Below are 23,475 nucleotides of genomic sequence, written 5' to 3'. Positions count from 1 at the left end.
CTCAGAGTTAAGGAAACTGCAGGGATCCTACCTCCCTCTCCCAGGAAAGGAGACAAACTAACAAAAAAGTATACAGAAAGCTCCTTGTTTTCACTGTTTTTAGTTTACAGTTTTGTTGTTGCTGTCCTAAGGAACAATCTATACATAAGAAATCATTTCCTTAAAAATCCCTGACATTGAAGCTCTGCTACCAAAGACACAGCCAAAAACATCTAAATAGGCAGAGTCCAAAAAAAAGTTTATTTGAGAACAAGAGTGAAAGCTTTTGCACATCTGACAAGGTAGATGTGTTCTGATAATAGACACCATCCATATTTCAGTTCTACCAATATTATCACAAACGGAATGTATTTTTTCTAACAAAGATACGGGCATAAGTAAAGGACTACGACTAAGCAGAATCAAAGGAAAGTTGAGGCCCCAAATCTTATCCCTTAAACGGATTCACAACATAGGATTTAAATTGAACCACCCAGTCTCCTAATGCAACGGTTCTCGACTTGGCTTCTTACCAGAATCCCAGGGACTCCTTGAAAGAATGCCCCCACAATACTAGACTGTACCCGAGTCACAATCTCAGGGGGTAGAACCCAGGCATCAGTACTTTCTTAAGCATCCCAGGTGATTCCAATGTGCAGCCGAGGTGGATCACCACTGCTCCAGAGGCAGGTAACAACCATCAGCCGGTTCGTAGCCCATCCACCCCTGTAAGGAAAGGGCATCCGTGGGCATCGCAGCCTCTCGTAGATCCTGTCACTCACTCTGCTCAAGATCTCCAGACGTTATCGGCTTCGAGGACAATTTGGGGCCTTTCCATGTGCCTTAGTGATTTTTAGAGCAATTTTTAATCAGGCAAATACCAGCAAAGAGAGAAAAGACGGAAAAAGAGAAATTTCCATAAGGCATGATACGAATAAATAAGTGAAAAAACAATCTCGGGTTTAAAAGTAAAGCATGAGAAGACAAAGCCTGTGAAATTTTATTTATACAAAAGAATAAAAATATCTATTTTAAAAAGACTGATTTAAATTTATGTTTTTCAGCTTTTCCTGTTCCTTGAACATGAAACTGCTTCCAACTCAGAAAGATTTAAGATAGGTAAATATTAAATAAACATTCTTTACCTTCCCCCTGCAGAAAAACAAAAAGCCAAGTCCCCATTTTACTTATGGTAAACCAGATTGTTTTCAGTTAAGAGTATTGGCAACTGCACGAAACAGATGATCAGATATGTCAGCAGGAAGATATGAGCTGTACAATGGCATTACAAAAAGTCCCAGAAGAAAATAAGATGGTAAAAACAATAATAGAAAAATGATAAAACACGAACAAAATAAGAAAACACCAGATATTTACAGCCTCCCTCTGAAATGTGACCTGCGTTCTAGTTTCAGGAAGCCCAGAGAACACTGCTTGATGCGTATCACGGACGAAGCTGGTGCCAGCCAGTTTTAGGGGGGAGACATTCATTCTAAGAAGGGAGAAGCGCACGGTTAGCAACTTGCTGGGATTATAACCATGTCTCGGGCCTTTCTGCAGTTCTGTTACTAAAAATGACACAAAGTAAATGATCCGATGTGGTCTTACAGAAATGACTTGTTTGTCACATTTCAGAAGAAACTACTCAGAGTCACAGGCGCCGGGTCTGGGGAAGCAGCGGTGGACGGTCACGCACTCGGGTGAGGGAAGCTTCTCTCTGCGAGGTCGGAGGAGGGGAGCAGGGCTCTACGGCCGGGGAGCTCGGGCATTAGCAGTCTTCTAATAGTCCTGGAGAGAGAGAGACGAGGTCCCAGCTTACCCTCAGCAGAACACTGGTTTGAATCTAAGAACAAAATTCTCATGAACAACTCTGCCAGGGGATTGCTTGCTCTGTAGCCAAAGATTCTATTTCAAAATATAACAGACAATATTTCACATCTGAAAATGGCCTGTATTCTGAGTCCACAAAGGTACTGAAACCTGAGTTCTGCCCTTAGGAGACCTTCTGAGAGCTCACCAGTCGGGGGCTGGGGGTAGGGGAGAAGCTAGTATTAACAGTTTATTTTTTAATCAAAGGGAATTTTTCTTCAGGAAAAATGTGTGACCCCTTTCTTGCTCCAAAATATAAAGAAAAGAAACCCAAAAGTTGAAGTGTATCCAGATGGACACCCCAGACTTTAAAATGAGAGCTGGGACCCCAGATTAGGAAGACTCAAGCTCTGAAGACAAATACATTTTTCTAACCATCTACAAAAATTACCAGCTTTCTGAAAAGGTTTGGCTGATACTTACAGCTCGTGGTTTTTTGTTTAACTTCAGATCAATCCTGTGATAGGAAAGATAAAAGATATTTGCATTTTAATTTACAGAAAAGGGATCCAAGAATCAGCTACTGCATAGGGCACAAGCTATAACAAAGACTACCTGGTTAAGTAGAATCCACATTCTTCATTAGACTATGTCATGTGTATTTGTTTACCCAGATATTATTAAGCAAGTATTTATTAAAAACATGAGCAGATACTCTTGCCACAAGGTAAACTTAAATGACTCAAAAAGAAACATACTACAGCAGTTATGAAAGCCGTATCATTTTTAAAAGTTACTCCAAAATTACACGTTAAAGAGATTGGATTAAGAGGGCATGCTCTACGTTAACAAACGTGTTAGCTCTACAACTGGATCGCTGATAATCACTGAGACCCAGAGCGATTATGAACAGGAAAGAGGCTAGGAGTCTGTGTTTCTGGACATGAGACACAAAAGAAATCACACAAATTTCAATTTTTAAATTTTCCAAAGCACAGTATCACGCTCTTCAACTATTAACCTCCTTATGAAGCAAAGCCAGGAAATCAATTTAAGTATGAATTAAAGTAAAGGTTATCTATTTTTAAAGAAATTAAAATGCATAAAAGTGAAGTTTACTTAATTTTGCTTAAGTTATTAAATAAAATGTTACCTCCATCACGTTTTTCTGTTTTTAAAAAAAACTTCCCAGCCTAACCTAATATACATACCTACAATTAAACAGATAAACTACGGGTTAGAAAGGTCTCAAAAAGGCATATTGGTCTCTACACACTAAACAACACAGCACAAATACTAATTCAAATCAAACTTACTCAAAGTCATAATCAAACATGCCAGACGGGCTGAGGGGCAGCATTTGAAAGGAAGAAAGCAGTAGAAATTAATATACTAATTCAACAAATTAGTCGATTAGCCACCCTAGCAAGATTTGTAGAAACAAAATCAGTTTTAAGAATCTTAAGCCATAAAGGTTCAAACATCAAAGCACCAAAGATTTTGTGGTTGGGAGATTCCCTTCCCTCAATGGAGTTCGTATCAGAAGGACAGGCTATAAAAAGACAAGTTATTTCATTAGAAAACTAGATACCTGCAGGCCTTCTATTAGCTTCCAGATTCAGAGTTAGAACTTTTAAAATATTTAATTGTAATGAAAAGTAAACAGGGCATTAGAGGAAATAGAGAAAGCAGGGTTTAGTTGTGTAATGAAAGGTGCTTTGAAGGCTACGTACTAACAACTCAGCATAACATACTTGCAGTAAAATGAAGGATTAAAACATCATAAATTTTTGAAAAAGAAAACATTTGGCAATTTCTAACTCAAGTTTTATGTTTTAAGTATGTCCAAACACGGTCCTCCTTTTCTCAGCATTTATACTAGAAGCCAAAGGTCAAATCAGTCTTGTCCCAGAAACCACAGGGCCATGTTACTCTGCCCCTGAACTGGAGAGGGCAGTTAACTGTTTATGTCAGGGCTAGGGTTATGGAACACCAAAAGCCACAGTGCCCCTGTTAAAACAAGGGGGAGTTGACATCCAAGAGCACGCAAGCCTCAGGGATCAGGAAGGGAGCGACCCAGGGGAGGAGGCGATTTCAGGCCAGCAGTGCTGACAGACCCTGGTCTGGACAGACCTCCAAAGCATCATTGACCCGGAGCATGACATTAGCTCCTTAGCTGGCTCCAACACCTTTCCGACTGTAGGCAGGTGGTAAAATATGCAAAGATGGCTGTTACTTCCTCCTAGCCAATGTTTGTAAGAGTGAAGCTGGAAGAAAGCTTAACGTCAATATCCCTTATGTAACAGTGTCACTTAGGACACGTGGGAAAAGTATACAGTAAGTGTACAAACCGGGAACTATCAAAACTTTAACTTTCAGCCTACTTTAACTTTGTTCAAGAATTAAAGTGGACTGTACCTACTTAATGAAAACTTCACAAACCACCTTGAAGAATTAGAGTCTGACGTAATAGTAAAAACCTGTAAGAACAGCTACAGATTATGATTTTAACTTTTTTCTTTAAAGACACTGGGACTTATGGCTCAGATATCATGTAAAACACAAGAATTTAGAACACTGTGATCATTTATGAATGCTAGAAATCATGTGATCAATTGCCATATTCCTGAAGAGGACAAATTCAAAGTTATTCCTTCTTGCTAAAGTACCGTACATTTTTCCACTTTGCTTTAGTCACCACTGCTCAGTGCCTGGCACATTGTGGGTATTCAGACTTCTGTTGAAATAATTTACTGTTGACTTCATCTGACTAGACAGGGTGGGGCACGCTGGAGGGGAAACAATACTGTAGCAGGAACGACTTTACAAACAAATGCTTCATCCCCACCTCCAACCTATCAGACCCACTTAGATACCAGTCAGGGAGCGAGGGGTCTGGGCCAGAAACAATTCTTGACTAAAGAGCAGGAATCTGAGCAGGTGCACTAAACCTGTTTCCTTTGGTAAGAAGGCAAATCAGCTCCAATCTCCTCCCCTGGGGCAGGTGAGTCCCTAAGGCCAAAGAAGGTGACCAGCCAGATATCAAACCAGGGGGATGGCGAAAGGCTCCTACTTATCAAAGAGAAAGCCCAGCTGTGAAAGCAGTAACTAACACCAAATGTCTTTATAAACCCAAGGATTTTTCTGGAAGGCATTAGCACCGAGGGTCAGGAAAAGAGGAGGAAGTGCGTTCCTATGGAAATCTAGCAACCTGCGAGAGGAAAGTTAAGGTCAATGCCTAATTCCCTTTTATCAGCTGATGGTATCACTAGGGAAAATAAGGTATTACCTGAAACAAATAGCTGTCTAGAGTCTGCTGCCCCAGGAATGGGAAAATATAATTTCCCAGAAACTTTCAAGGAATTTATCCCCTACTCTAGATACTCTGAAATAGCTACACCCTCCCCTGTAAGCTGGCACCAGCCCTATCACAGTGATCAAATAACCTGTAGACTTAGCACCAAAAAAAAAAGGCAACTTTTGCTACTTTTTACTGTACTTGTGAGACTGGCATGGTGATTTCTGGTTTGCAGAAAAATGTTAAAAAGCAGTCCTTAGTTACTATCTGGAAATATCATTCTGCAGTCTAAAAACCACCACCACTCACAAGAAAAACTCTAACAAGAATTAAAGAAATCAGCTGATGCCAAGGAGGCTTAACCCCATCAGAGTTAATTCTATGTGATCCCTGTGTGCCACAGCCACAAAGCTAACAATTTTAACACACGGAGTGCGTGAAGGAATGTTCTAGGGGACAGTGTGGCCCAGGAGCAAACTGGGGGACAGGGAACCCCACCCATTCCTTGCCTGCCCCCTTTCATCTCCTCAGCATGCAGGCTCCTAAGAGGAGCAGGAAAAAAGCCAGCCTTTCGGATACCTGGTGTGCATGCCTCCCAGAAGAAGGTTTGAGGCCAGGGCAAGGTTCCTTCCTCTAGAAATATGCATTACCCTCTCTTAGTGCAGCTGTCTAATTTCCAGTTATCTGAGGCAAGAGGCCCTGGCATTAGCATACAAACCCCAAGCAGAGTGAACGCTAATCCTCTCTGGGTATCACCTGACCCCTCTGGCTACTGATGCGATTCCTATCTCATTGCGCACTGCAAAAAAAACAGTGGACAAACACAGTCGAAGAAGGCACTCAAGAATCTTACAGCTTTTACACTGCTCCTCTGATACTGAAAATCAGCATACTGCAGAGATACATAAACATACAGAAACCATGAGCAGTTGAAAAACTTGTATCTAAAAAGAAAAAAAGGCATGTCAGATCAGTTCTCTCTGTCCCCGAGGGAGTAAGAACAGGAAGAAATCAGGGATTAAGAGCAAAAGACTTCAGCAGCTTCCCAAAATGTCCCAGAGGCATTTTCCAAATACTAGTACACAGGTTCCATTTCTATTTCCCTCTTCCTCTTCTAAAGGGATTTCAAATTCACTGTATTCCTCATGGAATCAAACTCTTTTGTACTAGAAACAGTGAGAAGGATGTCCTTCACAGTTATTCTAATGCCCACCAATTCCTCCCTTAGAGAGAGAAAAATCAGCCTGCTTCATTTGGGCCAAATGAATTTCTTCCCATCAGCAACCGAAAGACTGCACCAATCCTGAAGAATGTTTACTCTAGCAAAGTCCCTTCACAGCACTGGTCACGGAGGCTCTGGGTGGGTGGGGACAGGGTGGGGGAAAGCAGGGTGGGGAAAGGTGGTCCCTGCCACTGACCTGTGCCGGTTTTTATTCTTTCGTTTTTTGTGGCTGCTGTGATGACTCCCTGAGGAAGTAGAAGAAGCAGCCTTCTGAGGTTTCACTCCCTGCACAGATCCATCCAGATCCTCGGGGTCCTCCTGGCTGGGCTCATTTTCCTGATTGTGGAAGTCCGGAGAAGTATCACTTTCCGTCCCACTTCCTGGCTCCCCTGGAGGGAATAAACACAAGTCCCCCAAGGCATCGTCAGTACCCCACTGGCAGTCTCCATCAGTGAGGAAAGACTGTTCTGAGCACTAATATATAGAAAAAGACCATTTCCTATCCTCAAGGGCTGTATACTCTAAATGACAGGATGACACATGCAGTCAAAGCATCAAAGTCACCAGAGTTCCTGAAAAATGCGTAATCTGAAACAGTGTAACCAGAGGCAGCAGATCTAAGGACAGTGGCAGACTGGACCTTATAACCAGGATAACCTCATTGCATAAAGGTTATTTTAACATAGATTACACTAATGGGATTAATAATTACATGAGAAGCATTACCAAAAACATTACAAAGGTCTTCGGGAAATAAGCGACAACCTTGGGAAAACATCCTACAGCTGTCCCTGGTTCCTTCCCCAAACCACACAGGAATCCTGACTTCCCATCAAGAAAAGTGGCCCAAGAGGAGAGAAGCCCTATTACTCTGAGAAGCCTTAAGAATATTATTTTAAAAGTGGTGTAATAATTCGCTTCAGCTGACACACGTTCCCGATTTTAAAATATCCCTTCAACGTATTAAATAAACAAGTTCAAGAACAATCTGTATAAACATGTTTTTAAGAAAAATTACATATATTTTGGTAAATGTATACTTTTTCTTCCTGAATGTCTTGAAACTCTTAAGGGGATGCAGGAAGACTTTCACTTTACTGAACTGTTGAAGAATCCTTAATATGTACATTAGCTGTTTCTAAAAATAATCAAAAGGCATGATGTGGACAGCAGGACCAGGGACCAGCTTCCTTCTTTTTATGTCTTTGTATTATAAACTGCTGGGAAGAGATTTCAAGTTGAGTAGCACGTGGATATGAGAACAAAAAGAAAGAGGTGGTCCCAAAAAAGCAGAAGAGAGAATTAGCACCAGCCCTCCCTCAGCAATCAGGAAATCCTACTTTTGAACACTTCGTGAAAGCAACAGAAGAGGGCGCTCCAGGATTATGATGCTAGAAAAAGTGTATTGACTAACTCTGTCCTTCTGAAGTTTAGGAAAACTGATTTCATATAAAAGTGAACAGAAGAACTTCAAAACTTACTACACGAAGCTAGAATAACCAAAGCCACGTGGTCCTGGCATTAAGAGTAGATACACAAGTCAAAGGAACAGAATTCAGAGTCCAGGTATAAATCCTTACATTTATGATCAAATGATTTTCAACAAGGGTGACAAAACAATTCAATGAAAAAAGAACCGTCTTTTTGATAAATAGAGGTAATTGGATACATCCACACACAAAAGAATGAAGGTGGACCCCAACCTCACACCATACACAAAAATTAACTCGAAATGGATCAGAGACCTAAAATGTAGAAGCTATAAAACTCAGAGGACCCACTGGATTAGGTAATGGTTTCTTAGATAAGGCCACAAAAGCAAGCATGACGAAAGAAAAAATGTGTACAGTGAACTATCTCATTTATATAAAATGCCTGGGCTGCAAATATCACCAAAAAAGTAAATGAACAGGCCACATGGGTGGGGTAAAGGCAAAATGGGTAAAGGGGGTCAACTGTATGACGATGGATAGAAACTAAACTTTTGGTAGTTAGCCCGCTGTAGTATACATGGAAGTCAAAATATAATGTACATATGAAACTTACATGTTATAAACCAATGTTACCTTCAAAAAGAAAAAAAAAACACAACCTACAAAATGGGAGAAAACATTTATTTGCAAATCATACAAATACTTGTATACTGATAAAGACTTGTATCAAGAATATACAAAGCTCTTAGAATTCAATAATAAAAAAAGTTTTAATCATAAGAGAATTTGAATAGACATGTCTCAAAAGAAGATACACAAACAGCCAATGAGCACATGAAAAGATGCTCAACACCATTAGTCATTAGGGAAATACAACCAAAACTGCGATGAAGTAGGACTTCCTACCTACTGGGGTGGCTTTAATGGAAAGACGAGCAGTAACAAGTGTTGGTCAGGATGCAGAGAAATTGTAACCCTCATGCATTGCTGATGAGAATGTAAAATGGTACAGCCACCTCGGGAAACAGTTTGATGGTTTCTCAAAAGGTTCAACATTGAGTTAGCAAATCACCAGCAATTCTGCTCCTGAGTATAAATCCAGGAGAAATAGTACGTTCACACAAAACCTGTCACAAATGTTCACAACAGTACTAGTCACAGTAGCCAAATGTCCATCAACTGATGAATGCATAAATAAAATGTGGTATATCCAGGCAACGGAACAGGCATACCTCAGAGATACCAGGGATTCAGTTCCAGACTACCACAATAAAGTGAGTATCAAAAAAAGCGAGTTAATTCAGTTTTTTGGATTCCTAGTGTTTATGCTTACACTATACTATTAAGTGTGCAATAGAATTATGTCTAAAAAAATGTACGTATCTTAATTTAAAAATATTTTATTGCTAAAAGATGCTAACCAACATCTGACAGCACAGGGTTGCCACAAACCTTCAATTTGTTAAAAAAAAAAATGCAGTATCTGCACAGTGCAGTACAGCCAAGTGCAATAAAACAAAGTATGCCTGTATTGTTCAGCACTGAGAAGCAATGCAGGTCCAATATACATTCTGTTTAGGGTTTTTTAAGTGTGATTATAGTGTAAAGGGCATTTACATAACCACCATATGATCCAATGATCCCATTTTCTGGTATTAAATCCAAAAGAACTGAAATCAGGATCTTGAAGAGAGATCTGCACTTCTGTTTACCGCAGCATAATTCAACAGCCTACATGTGGAACAGGTTTCCATCAACAAATGCATAGAGAAAATGTGGTATACACTACAACGGAATACAGTATTCAGCCTTAAAAAGAAGAAAATCCTGTCATATGCCACAACACAGATGAACCTGGAGGACATGATGCTGAGTGAAATAAGCCAGTCACAGGAAAACAAATACTGCACAGTTCCACTTCCATGCAGCATTGAAAGCAGTCAAACTCACAGAAGCAGAGAGAATGGTGGTTGCTAGTGGCTGAGGGGAGGGGGAAATGGGGAGGTGCTGTTCAATGAGTATAAAGTTTCAGTTATGCAAGATGATTAAGATCTAGAGGTCTGCAGTGCAACACTGTACCATTAACAATACTGTATTGCGCTCTTAAAAATCTGTACATCTCATGTTTAGCATTGTGGATGAAAAATGTCACCTGCCGTATCAGTCAACAAAGGACGCTGCAGCCAGCAAGCCTTCAGCCACTGGAGCCACCCGCTCTGAGGGGGTCAGGATGGAAAAAGGCAGGATGCTGGCCCTAGAGAGTTAAGATGGGCATCAAAGGAATGATTTCGGTGAGCCCGGACTCTTGCATCTTCCCATATATAGAAAAGAGCTAAAGTAATTAACTTCAGAGATCCGGTCTTTTTTAATTAACAGTAATCTCTTGATGTTCCAACTACCTGGTTTTTGTTGCAAAACTCCCTAAATACCCTGGCTCCTCCCTTATCTCTTGGGAGCTGTCCCTCAGAGCTTTCTGAGAGGCTGTCTTCTGGGCTTAAGTCCTCAGTTTTGTCTGCCAAAAAAAACATAATTCTCAACTTTTAGGTTGTGCTTTTTTTTTTTCAATCAACAGTGTTCTTACCACAATTTAAAAAAAAAAACTATCACTTGGAGATACATAGTGAAATATGTATACAGGAAACAGTGGTATGATGCCTGGGATTTTCAATATAATAAGGGGGGGAGGTGGTGAGAGTAGGCAGGGTGTGGACAGGACAGGATCTGACCCCGGGTTGTGGTGAAGGAAAGTGCAGCATTTAATACAAGGAGGATGGGTGGCTCCTGCTCTGAAACTCCCAGGAGGGTTTCAGCAAAGCATCTTTTAAGGCCAGGTGGGGTGGGGGTCCCAGGGTATATGATCTGCTCGTGCACAGTTCTGACTGGCTGATGGCGAGGTAACAGGGCGGTGTCACGGGGGTTAACATTATCAATCCTTAGGCTCCAGTGGGCCTGGGGGCTTTCAGGGGAAGGGTCTGCCCTGGGAAGGCCCCATAGGGTCCTGCTCAGTTACAGATGGCCATGATGTGATAGTTTGGGGCAGTGTAGTACATACACAGGGAATTAATTACTTTGTCTGTGTTTGTGTAGATTCAAATTCATTCTAATAAAGAGTTTTAAAGTAATCTTTTCCCCACTTATTTTACCCCAATTGTTAGGTAGTTAGATAAGTGGAGGCACTGGGTAGATAGGCGGAGAGAGGGAGGGGATGATCCAGATGACATTATGCCTACCCCCAGCATAAAGGGACTTCACTTCTAAATGAACCCGACAGCCACGACTGCGCAGTAGCACAAAGGACTTAACTGGACAGACACACTGTTCATTGTATTATAATTAACACTGTGGTTTAGGGCTCCCATGGGTTTTTCTGTGTACACTTTGGGTAAGGACATGTGCAAAGGGGCCAAACATGCCTAAACACTCCAGAGACAGGAAATGTCAATCAAAAGACCACCTCTAAATAAGGGTACAAGAGAAAGGGGAGACAAAAAAAAATGCCGCTTTTTGTCCCTTGGATCAGCCTGCCTCCCTGTTCTTGGAGGTGTACTTTTCCTTTTTTTAAATAAATCTTTTGAATCTTTGCTACACAATGCACCGTGTCCCAACTGTAAACTTACCTTCCCAGTATGACAAGAACTGGGGTCTTTACCTTTTGGGGGAACACAGTGGTATCTGTAACAGGCCTTTTTCCAAGGTCTGCCTTTAAGAATGGGAATGGCAAGACTGTCTGGAAAGCCCAGGGTGTATTTCAGCACCAACAGCCAATTCTCTGATTCCCCAGACACCAACAATTCAATTTATTCTGACACTAACTATTGGAGTCAGGGTAGACCCACAGTTTAAGGGCTCAGTCCCACAAGAGCTCCCCCCTCTCCAGACGCCAGCTGTCACAAGTCCTGGGCCTCCCATACTTCTGACAGATTAGCTGTACATCAGGCGTGCCCACAACCCCCTCCTCGGGTTCAATCACTTGCTAGACTAGCTCACAGAGCTCAGGAACACGCTCTACTTACTGTTACAGGTCTGTTATAAAGGATGCAACTCAGAAACAGGCAAATGGAAGGGGCGCTTAGGGCAAGGTATCAGTATCGGGGAGAGGAGGGGTGCAGCGTTTCCCACCCTCTCTGGGCTCTGGAACCTTCCCAGCACCCGCCGTGTTCTGCATCGATTAGGGGCTTTTATGGAGGTTTCGTTATGCAGGTATGATTAAGTCAGCAGCCACCGGTGATTAGCTCAAGCTGCAGCCCCTCTCCCCACCTTGGAGGCTTAGGGGGAGGGGTAAGGTTGAAAGTTCCAAGCTTCCAATCAAGGATTGGTCTTTCGGGTGACCAGCCCCCATCTGAAGCTATTGGGAGGGCCGGGCAGCCACCAGTCATCTCACTACTCTTTTGTGTGCTGGCCTTTCTTATCATTCTGGAGATTCCAAGGGTTTTAGGAGCCGAGTGCCGGGAAAGGAAACAAAGACCAAATATGCATTCCCCATTACACCACAGAAAGTAACTGGGTTATATTTATGAAAATCACTCTTGACACTGTAACAGCACTGTCATACAGAAATTAAACCTCCACTACAAAAAAGCACGTGCGTACGAGGAGGAAGTTTACCGCTGTTCAGAGTGGGAAAAATGGAGACAATGTGAATATTTATCAACAGAAGGCTCACAACCAGAGCAGGAGGTATTTTTTTCACTTTTAAAAAGAACACCATGGGGGAAGGTCTAGCTCAGTGGTAGAGCTCATGCATAACATGCACACGGTCATTGATTCGATCCTCAGTACCTACATTAAAGTAAAAAAATAATAGTAATAAATAAATAAACCTGATCACCTCCCCTCATAAATAAATAAATAAGAACAGGAGGTGCTAACAACCCTACTATAACCCAGGCCCTATTCTACACACTTCAAATATATTAGTACATACAACCCTCCTAATATGACCTCCATTTCACAGAGAAAGGAGCTGAGGGCTAAAGAAGTTAAGGGACTCGCCCAAGGTCACACAGCTAATAAGCAGTACAGTTGGGATTCAAACCAGACGGGCTGGCTCCGAAGTCCATATCTTTATCACTGCTCTACACTGCCCCTCACCGTATGCACCGAACTGGCAGGGGTATGCGTGCCACAGCAAGTGAAAAGCAGGCAATACGCACAGATCCAATTTCTCTATTAAAAAAAACCTCCAGCTGTGTGTGTGTGTCTCCAGAAATATGTTAGGATAATACCAAACTATTAATGTTGGCTACCTCTGGAAGTTACTAACCTTTTTCATATTCACCTCTAAATAGTTTGACTTGTAATGAAAATATATTATTCTTCTTGTTAAAAAGTCTAATGAAATGTAAAAAGATGAGTCTAAGATGGAGAGGTGTGGTCAGGATAGCCTTCCTCTCCCACACCCAGTCTTATTTATTTAGGTAAAAATATCATCTCTGAAAATGCAAATGATGGAGGCACTGGTGGCAGGGGCGGTAGGGGGGGACAGGCTGACAGGGCGTGTGGTCACAAAAGCTTTGGATCACAGGACGACAGAAGGGACACAGGACTAACGGAGGAGGGGCTGGGCACAGGAGGAGACAAGGGCTAACTAAAAAGGTGAGAAACAAATAAGAAAGGCAAGTTCGATATGGGAAATTTTGTCTCTGTTGCCATTCTATTAAAATTTATTGATGAGCCAAAAGAACTGTTGACTCGTTTGGGGGCAGCTGGCATGGGAGTACTGAGTAAACAGATGAGCCAGTAATATTCCATCAGGTAGGTACCCAGGTACACGCACACACGTGCAAACACATACAAAGTGGTGTAAATCAAATCAAAGCCCTAAGAACAGAGTCCAGGAAGTAACCGATGTCCCAAAGGGCTGATGTGGACACTAAGAATTATGGGAGTCAGAGAAGGAAGAGCAGATTATTCAGGAAAAGCTTCGTTGAGGGCATAGAATTTAAACTGGACTTTGAAACATGAGAAGCCAAAGTTAGTACAAAAAACAGCACAGGCAAAAGTGCAGAGGTGAGGAAAAAAAGGTGTATTTTGAGACAAACAAATCAAATATCTCAAACAGAGAGCCTAAGAAATGACAGGTGAAATGGAAAGACACAACTGTCCAATTAAGGGATCTAATCTAGGGAGACAACACGAGGTGATGTGAGAAGAACTGACTTGTTGCTTAACCTTTCTGAGCCTGTTTCCTCACCTGTAAAATAGCAATTCTTTCTCTCACGTGTTGAGTTACCTCTTATGGACGAGACATTGGCCTGGATACTTGGGGCTCCAGCCATCAGATTTGAAGTTAAATAAATCTACAGATGAGACACTCTGCTTATTACAAGGAAGAATCAGCTGTTGAACACTGCGAGGCAGGAACTGCTGATGGGCGTAAAAGGCTTAAACACAGAAAGGAAGACGCCCAGTACAATGCTCACGCAGCCAGTCACTTACCTGTGCAACGCTGTGGCTGCCGGAGAGGTCTGCTTTGGTGAGAACTTCAGACGACTCCAGTAAACAAACAGGAGAGACTGCTGACCCTTCATCGGAAACTGGAGAAAATCTGCCTATTTTTCTTTTTACTTTATTCTTCTTACAAAAATATACAATGCTTCACTAATTAGCATAGAACCCCCCGTTGGGGACCACGCTAATCCATTCCTGTTCTAGTGCGGGCACATCAGAAGCCAAAGGAAGCAAAAGCAACACATTTTGGGGGAAATTTTTCAGAACAGTTTGAAAATAAATGCCGACCATGCAAAGCTCCAAAGCCCCTGAGATCTAGGAATATACAAGTCCAAATTCTAAGGGAAAAGGATATTTCTTTCATTGCCACCAAAGATCAAAAACACAGAAGTCATTCCACAAGATTTGCTGTACAAAAATTCTGAGACAAGGGGGAGATTCTGTACAAAGGAAAAAAAGAGTGAAAGGCAAAGCGGATCGTTCCTCTCTTGGAATTAAAGCTTGGTGTGAATCATCTGCATCTTTGGGGGACCCTCAAGTCTTGAACTTGGTCCAAGCAGTCCTAGCAGAAGCAAACACGGTCTTTTCTAGAAGACAACACCTGCATCCTAGCCCTCAAATATTCTACAAATACTTTCAATTACAGTGAGCAGTGCACCGTCAAAGACAACCACACATTTAGGGAGATTAGATTTCATAAGTAATAACCAGAAGAAACAACAGACAAAAAGAGGTCTATAAAGACTTTAGAAACTGAAATTAAATACAGAGTACAGAAAAACTATGCTTACTATACTTAAAGAAGTAAAAAATGTGAAGTTTGAAAATAGCTGCCAAGAAAGCTACTGGAAAATTACATAGCCAATCTTTAAAACAGTTAAGTAGAATTTCTAGAAATTAAAAATGTAACAATAAAAGGTTTAACAGTAAATCAGGACTCAATTGAAAAGCAAATTAGTGAACTGGTAGATCAGAAAAAAATTACTCATAATGCAGCACAGAGACAAGAAGATAGAAGAGAGATAATAAAAGATACAAAAGATGAAATGAGAAGGTTTAACATACATCTCACCAGAAGAAGAAAGCGAGTATGGAGCAAATGCAGCATCCAAAGAGGTAACAGCTGGGAATTTTCCAGAGCTGATTAAAAAACACCAAACCACAGTTTCATAAAGTCCAATGAAACCCAAGCCAAATAAGCAAAAAGGATGAAATCCAATAAAATAAATTCAAAATGAGGGAAGTAAAGCAAACAGAAATAGGAGGAAGGGAGCTGGATGCAGCACTAAGATTCACTCCCAAAATGCATGCTATAAATTCCCATTTGCTTTCTAAAAAGGAACCACAAATTTGACTTTAAGCATATTAGCATCCATACAAAGAGGGAAACGGTCAATTACCAGATTTTCAGTAAAAACCAAATAGTCGTTCAGGGAAAACTACTCCTCCTGAAGGAAATAACGGTAATGATAACAAACAACACTTACAACATCCTCTTCCAATAATAGTGGCACCTTGTGCAGGACCAAAGTGCAACCGAGCAAATGAAACTTTACAGGGAAGACTGAGGAATACCAATATGATGTATTCCAGAGGTGGGGCTTAATCCAGGGGGAAGATCTTAGGGGCATGGATGGCCTGCATACACTTTAGAGAATCTTTAATACAGAAATGTGTGCCTCAGTCAAGCTGCTGAAAGCAGTGGCTTTAAGATCCTTCCTGACAAGTGCCTGGGCCCACCCCTCCTATGTGGGTAATTAGGTACAGAATCATATACTAAACTATCTCCTAAGCCTGGGGCAGGATAACAGGCTTTTGTGAAAATTAAAAAGGCAGACATCACTCCATCTCAACTCATAGGAGTGAGGTCCAGAATGCTCCTTAACCGGTCCTGTTACTCCACAAAGCAGACGAAATGGCTCCATAATCTAGAAGTGATATTAACTGAAAACAAATAAGATTTAACTGACAGTCATAGTGAAAGAAAAATCAAAAGGACTTGGTCCAACTGATCAGGTTGGCAGAAAGCAATCAGAGATGCCTACCAACTTTTGAATGAAGGAGAACAGAAGTACTGTAACAAAACAACTGGGCAGATGCATTTTGAAGGAAATAGAACAGCTCAGTGTTAGACAAATGCTTGAGTCCGACTATCTGAGTGGAAATGTCTGAAAGACATTTTCTAGAATTTTCTAGAAATGCATGAGTAAAATTCAGGACAGGAGCTAGGAATAGGGCTAAAAACTCAGAAATCTGTACACAGAGATAATAATTGAAGTCACTGAGTAGTTTGAATTTCCAAGCTACTAAAATCCTTTTTCCCCAAACCACTGCCCCAATGCAAACAGAAGAACTGGATCCCACAAGATCCGCCATCTGAAGGTACACAGCCACAGCACAAAAAGCAGGGTGTATTTCAAAGTGACCGAACACACAGGGAGAGCACCTGATAACAGCTCCACAGAGCCTGACTCAGAAAGATAAACTTGCAGATCTATGTCTCATCACTACAAATTAGAAAGGAATTGAGAGTACAGCTTACACACAGAGAACAATACAATTTCTCTACAAAGTAAATACTATCTGCTCTCCAGTTTACATTTAAGAACACACAGGTACATTCTGTTCACAAGATCAGAATTTCCTAAGAATTATTAAGCTGGGCACACGGGAATATATTAAATACGTCTGAAATTTTCCATGATAAAAGGTTGCTTTTTTTTTTAATTCTCTAAGACCGATCAGGAGTAAAGACATCTCTCTGTGTCCTCGAGCAGCTAAAGTCAACCTTCATGTGACTGAAAAGGCAAGAAGGACAGGTCGTTTCTTCCTCAAAAGAAAGACGTGATTAAGGATACCCAAAAGGATTCCTGACTTCTAAAAAGAAGAGGCAAAAATATAAGAGACGCAGTCCTCAGATACACAGCTGATAGGAATTAAAACATAGGGGCTATGGTGGCTTAAAAATAAACTGATGCAAAAGTGAAAAATAAATAAATAAATAAACTTACTCTTTTCAATGAGCTGGTCCTGAACTCCTGCCAATGCACTTACTGCCTAAAAGAAAAAAACCACTAGTTACTAGGAAAATGATCACAGACCTGAGGAGAGCACTCCCCAACAGAAAGGACAGAGAAAACTCACAGAACTTTAACTCAGGTCTTCCTGCACAAAGGGCCACAGAAAGATCTCCCCACCCCACTTACAGCTGCTGAAGTCACTGAGGATTTACTGAAGAGCCGCTCCGCTTCCTTGAACTTCCGGTTCCTCCGATCGTTCTTGCTGTTGGAGTTTCTAAAACACACACAAGAAACTCATTATAAGCACCAAGCTATGTCTAGGGCTCAGGCTGAGGACGCAGACGCCCCAGGACAAATATAAGGAACTCTTGTTCATTTTTTAATGATCAATTTCCATACAGAAATGCCTCCCTACCTACTTGGATGGACCACAGTGACCTTTACGCTGAATGCCTATGCAGACAGCGAAGCTCTCCAAAGGACGGTATGTGCTCCATGGTGGCACAGGGGATGACTTTAGTTAGTTCACAAACGGTTTCATTTTAATATGTATTTATTTTAATGCCTATTATTAAAAACATCTAGCACAGACTAGTGATATGAAGTTTCTCTGTTAAATAACCTTAATTAAAAAATTTTTGAAAAACCAGGGCTCCTTAGAGAACTGACAGATATCAGGTCTGGAACAAGAAAAGGACAAGGTGACAGAACGCAATGAAGTGCCCAAACAAGCGGGTCATGTCAAAAGGACAAAGGAGTCAGCCTGAGGAGGCTCCCTCTGGCCACATTTTGGGACAAATTAAACATCAAAAAGAAAATGATGGGTGTGTTAGCTTTGTGAAAAGTCAGGGAGCTATATATTTATGAGTTGTGCACTTCTCTGAGTAGATTCCAGTAAGTTAATTTTTACAAAAAATTAAAACTTTACAATAAGTGATAGTTCTAGATCTCAACATACTGATTTAAAAAAAAAAATCCCAGTGTCTATCTATAGTGATGCTAAAGAGAGAAAGAAAGAGAATGAAAGGGAGAGAAGGAAAGAAGGAAAGACTTCCTTTAGAATGCCAGTACTAAATGTAAAAGGAATGGTAAAATTAGAATCACTGTTTTGCAACTCCCATTTTAATAACTGACTGAGATAAGTATCAACAATGGATACCAAAACCAGTGATTAAAAACTGAGGGGGGGAGCAGCATAGTCACACTGCCAAAAAGGATAACCTCCGAAATTCCTTGTTAATTACAAAGAGAAAAAAATGAACTTTTACAATGGTGAAATCACATGATCAAATTTAGCAGCACCACTAAGGGGGCAATCTGACACTATGTGCCTCCTGATAAAACAGAGCTGAACAACAAGAGGTACACAAATCACCAACGCAACATTTTCGCCAAAAATGTTTAAAGGATCGCTCATGAGGTCACAATAAGAAAAACCTGGAAATTGGGACATTCTACAAGGCAATGAACGTCATAAACAACAACCTCACCACCAAAAAGAGTGTGACGCTCCTAAACTAAGAGAATAAAGAGACATAACAGTTAAAAGCAAGGCCCAAACACTGACTGGATCAAAAGGTAGCAATGCATTTGGGGACAATTAGAGAACTGTGAATAAAGACTCTATTAGACAATACTATTAACGTCGTGCTAATTTTCTGGGCATAATAACTGCGGTTTCGTAAGAAAGATGTACTTATTCTTAGGAGGGAATTGCTGACATAATTGGGGGAAGTGTCATGATATCTGCTTTTAACTTTTAAATGGTTTAGCAAAAAATATATATATATGTGAGGGAAAGGGGAGATATAACTACAAAGGAGGTATGAGAAGTATTCTTCTATGAGGAAGATCTTTGTGGTGAACAGTTCTGTATCTGATTGCAGTGGTGGTTACAGGAGTCTACACACATGATAAAACAGCAAACTACACATACACATTGTACCAACATCAATTTCCTGCTTTTGCTATTGTACTATATAGTTACAAAAAACCCAACCATTGGGGAAAACTGGGTGAAGGGTACATGGGCCCCCTCTGTATTATTTTCGCAACTTCCTATGTATCTATAATTATACCCGTAGATACAGGGGTGTGTGTTAACATATATTATAGAGAGAGAAAGAGAAGAGACAGAGAGAAATTAAATGTGGCAACAAGTTAACAACTGGTCAATGTGGTGAAGGATATCAAGAGATCATGAACTGATCTTTCAATTTTTCTAAAAATTACAAAAATTTCAAGAAGTTAAGAAAGTTTTCAAGAATACCACTAAACAAACTATGGCACAGCTGGCACACAGGTATTGTAAATCTTGTGAGGATGGAACTCGTGACAGATTAAAATGTGTAAAACACTGACAGGAGTCCTGATGTGTAAGGTATTGTATGCTGTACTTCATTTAAGCCTCACGCAACCCTGCTGCATTGGCCAGACTTCCCCTACTGTACAGACGCAGGATTTGTCCAGGATAACTCAGTGAGGCAGTGGCTGAGCCAAGGTCCAAGCTCAAGTCTAGACTTCTTTCCACCCGACTTTACTACTGCCTCCCTGCAAAGTCACAAAGTCACTACCAAGAACACACATAGCCCTAAACACAAATATTACTAGGGCAAATACTACAGGCTTCTGACACTCACTTTTGGTTGGTCAGATACCGATCCCAGCCACGAATAATATTGCCATACATCTGAGTGTCTTCCAGGTAGCTTCCTTCAAAAGCATAGATCTGTCTCTCCAAATTTGCCAGTGTTTCCTGAGGATGAAAACCAAGGTAGTGGTTAATGCCTTCTACATGCCAGCATTAAGTCTGACCAAACTGAAACCCTGATATCAGACTTACAAACTCAAGCTCAACTACACCAAACCAGACTTGTGCAGAGAAGGATGACATGGGCAGTGGCGGGCTGTTTCAGACTAAAGACAGTCTAGACCTGTCCTGTTGGATCCCTCTGAGAATAGAATGGAATAGAGAGAGCCTGTCCCCAGAAACATGTACACCCATGCAAAAGTTTGCATATACTCGGAGGCTTCGTGGAAACCCAGCTGTCAAAATCGCCGGCAGAGGCAGAACGTGAGCAGTCTCCACTCCCACGCAAAAAAGGTACAGCTACAGGGAGGGAAGGGTGAGCCGCCTTCCAGCGCCAACTCGCTCCTCTCCCCGCACTCTCGAAAAGGCAGCCTGCAGAGTCAGTTGCTATGGAAACCTGGAAGGGCAGCGTCAGGTGAGATGGGCCTCCCGTGCTCAAGCCAAAACGTGAGGGGAGGGAGGGCTTAGCCACCAGGGTGCACAGGACCCTGGATGTGTGTCGCAATTCCTAATTCCCCAGACTGAGTCCGTTCCCCTCGCCTATTCCCTTCTAAGCTGTTCCCAAACACATCACATCCCTGCCCATCAAAAACCCCATCCAACGGATCTACCCCTAGTCCCCAAAAGGACATGCGCCCCTCCATCCTCCAAAGGCCAGAATGGATATGCGGGTCTCCCTCCCTTACCCGCCTCCTACCCCACCCTCCGCAAAACCCACGAGCAAACCCGTATCAATCTACAGCCCACGAGACACTCGCTCCCCGCCCCTCAAAAGATCATAGACCCGCCCGCCCCCGCCCACCCCCGCCCACCCCGTAAAGCTCGCGGACACTTGCCTTTCCAGGGCTCCCGCACCGACGCACCCACCCCCAGGCGCCATGCTGCTTCCACGCCCCCGCCCACCTAGTCCCCCTCCCCCTCCCCGGCTCCGCGCCCCGCCCCCGGCCCCGGCTCCGGGCTTCCGATCGGCACAGGCCGGCGCCGAAGGGCCGCGCAGTGCGCAGCCGTCCTCAGGCCGCCGGACTCCCGGCCGCCGCGCGCCCGCGGAGTAACGAACGGCCCGGTGCGGCAGGGCTGGAGCCTGGAGGCGGAGGCAGGCGCGGGGCTCCCACCTGGGCGCCCCGGGTGCCAACCCTCACCGCCAGCTCCTGCTTCCTCTTCACGAGCTCCGCCAGCTCCCGCCGGGTGTCCGGGATCTGCGGCGGCGCCGCCTTGTTGTGCATCGCCATGTTGGGCTGAAGCGGGCGGCGGCGGCGGCGCCGGGCTGGGGGCGGTCCCTGTGCGCCGCCGCCCGCCAGGGGGCGCCCGCCGCCGCTCTGCGCCTGCGCGCGCGGCTTCCGGGGCGCGCGCCTCCGCGCCGAGCTCCCGCCTTAGGGCTCGCGCGCTCCCTGGCAGGAGGACTCAGTGACGGGCTCTTTTCTTGGACCCAGTCAATTTTTTGCACAACAAATATACTGTGCCCAAAATCAGACTTCTCCGAAGTCTCCTCAGTGAATGACTTTCATCGTCCCCCGAATTGCCCTAGTCAGAAACCTGGGTACCATCCTTCTCTCCTTCACCCCCTTGGTCCATCCAAAACCCAAATCCTGTGGACCCCGGAAGAGCCCGCAAATGTATTTTCTTTTGTCTGCCACCTCCCTCGTTCATCCAGGTCCTCCCTATTCTGGCGTACATTATTCCAACAGCCTCCTATTTCCACCCTTAGCTCCATTTAATCCTTTATCGACAATGATACCAGGATGATTTGTTTTTGGAAAACAAATGTGTCACTCCCCTGATTAAAACATTTCAATGGCCTCTCATTGCCCTTTGGAGGAGAAGAATGTGTGTGATGGTTAAAAACACAAATGAGCCAGAACTACCTTACTCAAAATCTTACCTCTACCATTGATAAGCTGTGCCCCTTTGGGCGGGTAACTAAATTTCACTGGTCTCAACTTCCTCATCTACAAAACGGAGTAATAACAGTACCTGCCAAATACAATCGGTCTGAGGATAAATCACTTAATGTAAGGGGCTTGGAAAGTATTAAGGCCTACTTAAGTAAAATCGTAAATCCAATATTGTTAACTTTGTTTTCACCTGCCCCCTGATTACTTCTCCAGCCTCAGCTCTCTCCATTTTTCAGGGTTCTGCAATTTCACTATCATGAATCTAGGCAGGATTTTCTTTCATTTCCTTCCCTCCTTTCCTCCTTCCTCCCTCCTTCCCCACTTCCTTCCTTCCTTCCCCTCTTCCCCCCTTCCTTCCTTCCTCCCTCCTTCCTTCTTTTTTTCTCACCTTGCTTTGAAAGTCTTTTGTGTTTCTTCAATCTGTGGATTTGCACTTTCATAAGTTCTGGGAAATTCTGAGTTATTTTTCTTCATGCCCCTCTGCCTTGTTTTCGCTCTCCTTTTGGAACTTATACATAAGAATCATAAGAATCCTTTTTTTTTTTTTTAATTTTACCCACTGTTTTTTCCATCCTTTTGTCTCTCTGCTACATTCTGGATAATTTCTTTTATGTGTTGATCTTGTAACCTGGGGTCTTGATGAACTCCTTTATTTATTTACCTAGGAGTTTTTTTTGTAGATTCCTTGGGATTTTTTAGGTAGACAATCATTTCATTTGCAAATAGGGAGTTTTATTTTTTGTTTCCTTTCCAATCTGTGTGCTTTTTATTTCCCCTTCTTGCCTTACTGTGCAGGCTAGACTTCCAGTGCTGTGTTGAATAACAATGGTCAGAGCACAAGGACCTACTGTATAGCACAGGGAACTATATTCAGTATGTTGTAATAACCTTTTGTGGAAAACAATCTGAAAAAGAATACATATATGTATATATTTTTAACTTTATCACTTTGCTGTACACCTGAAACTAACACAACACTGTAAGTCAACTATACCTCAAAAAAAAGAATGGTCAGAGTGGAAATTCTTGACTCGTTCCCTACCTTAAGAGGAAGATATTCAGTCATTCACCATTAAGCATGATGTTAGCTGTGGGTTTTTTGCAGATGCCCTTTATCAAGTTGAGTGAATTCCCTTCTATTCCTGGTATACTGAGAGTTTTTATCATGAACGAATATTGAATTTTGTCAACTGCTTTTCCTGTATCAATTGACATGATCATATGATGTTTATTCATTAGCCTCTTGATCTAGTGGATTACATAGATTCATTTTCAAATACTGAAGCAGCTTTGCATATCTGGAATAAACCCCTTAGCTGTGTTGTATAATTCTTTTTATATATTGCTGGATTCAATTTACTAATATTTTATTGAAGATTTTAGTAGCTAAGTTCATGGGATATTGGTCTGTAGTTGTTTTTTTGGTACTGTCCTGTATGTTTTTGTATTAAAATAATAATGGCCTCATAAAATGAGTTGGGAGGTATTCCTCACTTTTCTAATTTCTAGAAGAGATGATGTAGAATGGTGCTAATTCTTGAAATGATTGATAGACTTCAATGA

The 23,475-nt window shown here is 42.2% G+C and overlaps 1 protein-coding gene across 5 annotated transcripts; it reads right to left on the bottom strand.

The window, feature by feature from the left end:
• Window positions 1-940: 940 nt before the first annotated feature.
• Window positions 941-21,311, bottom strand: MEAF6 (MYST/Esa1 associated factor 6). 5 transcript variants are annotated; one of them, XR_012079272.1, is made up of 8 exons: window positions 21,133-21,311; window positions 19,851-19,966; window positions 17,398-17,485; window positions 17,203-17,248; window positions 6,505-6,697; window positions 2,942-2,999; window positions 2,272-2,305; window positions 941-1,767 (listed from the first exon to the last, which is right to left on the bottom strand). XR_012079272.1 is itself a non-coding variant. In XM_072974741.1 (7 exons), the coding sequence occupies exons 1-7, from the start codon at window positions 21,247-21,249 to the stop codon at window positions 1,759-1,761; spliced, it is 603 nt and encodes a 200-aa protein (XP_072830842.1). In that variant the 5' UTR covers window positions 21,250-21,311; the 3' UTR covers window positions 941-1,758. The 5 variants fall into 5 exon arrangements, 3 of the variants coding, with proteins under 3 accessions (XP_072830842.1, XP_072830843.1, XP_072830844.1); XR_012079273.1 differs by having other exon boundaries at window positions 21,160-21,311; XM_072974741.1 differs by lacking the exon at window positions 2,942-2,999.
• Window positions 21,312-23,475: the final 2,164 nt, after the last annotated feature.

The sequence above is a fragment of the Vicugna pacos genome, chromosome 13, assembly GCF_048564905.1.
Source record: "Vicugna pacos chromosome 13, VicPac4, whole genome shotgun sequence".
Taxonomy (NCBI): domain Eukaryota; kingdom Metazoa; phylum Chordata; class Mammalia; order Artiodactyla; family Camelidae; genus Vicugna; species Vicugna pacos.
Note: the sequence above shows the minus strand (reverse complement) of the source record. Positions and strands in the feature narration are given on the sequence as shown.

Bases quoted from the DNA above. Each gene is read 5' to 3' on its own strand.
- MEAF6 (XM_072974741.1), bottom strand. From the start codon at position 21,249: ATGGCGATGCACAACAAGGCGGCGCCGCCGCAGATCCCGGACACCCGG. The intron at 19,967-21,132 runs GTGGGAGCCCCG...TTTCATCCTCAG, and splicing joins TTGGCACCCGGGGCGCCCAG to GAAACACTGGCAAATTTGGA. The intron at 17,486-19,850 runs GTGAGTGTCAGA...TGTGTGTTTTAG, and splicing joins CGGTATCTGACCAACCAAAA to AAACTCCAACAGCAAGAACG.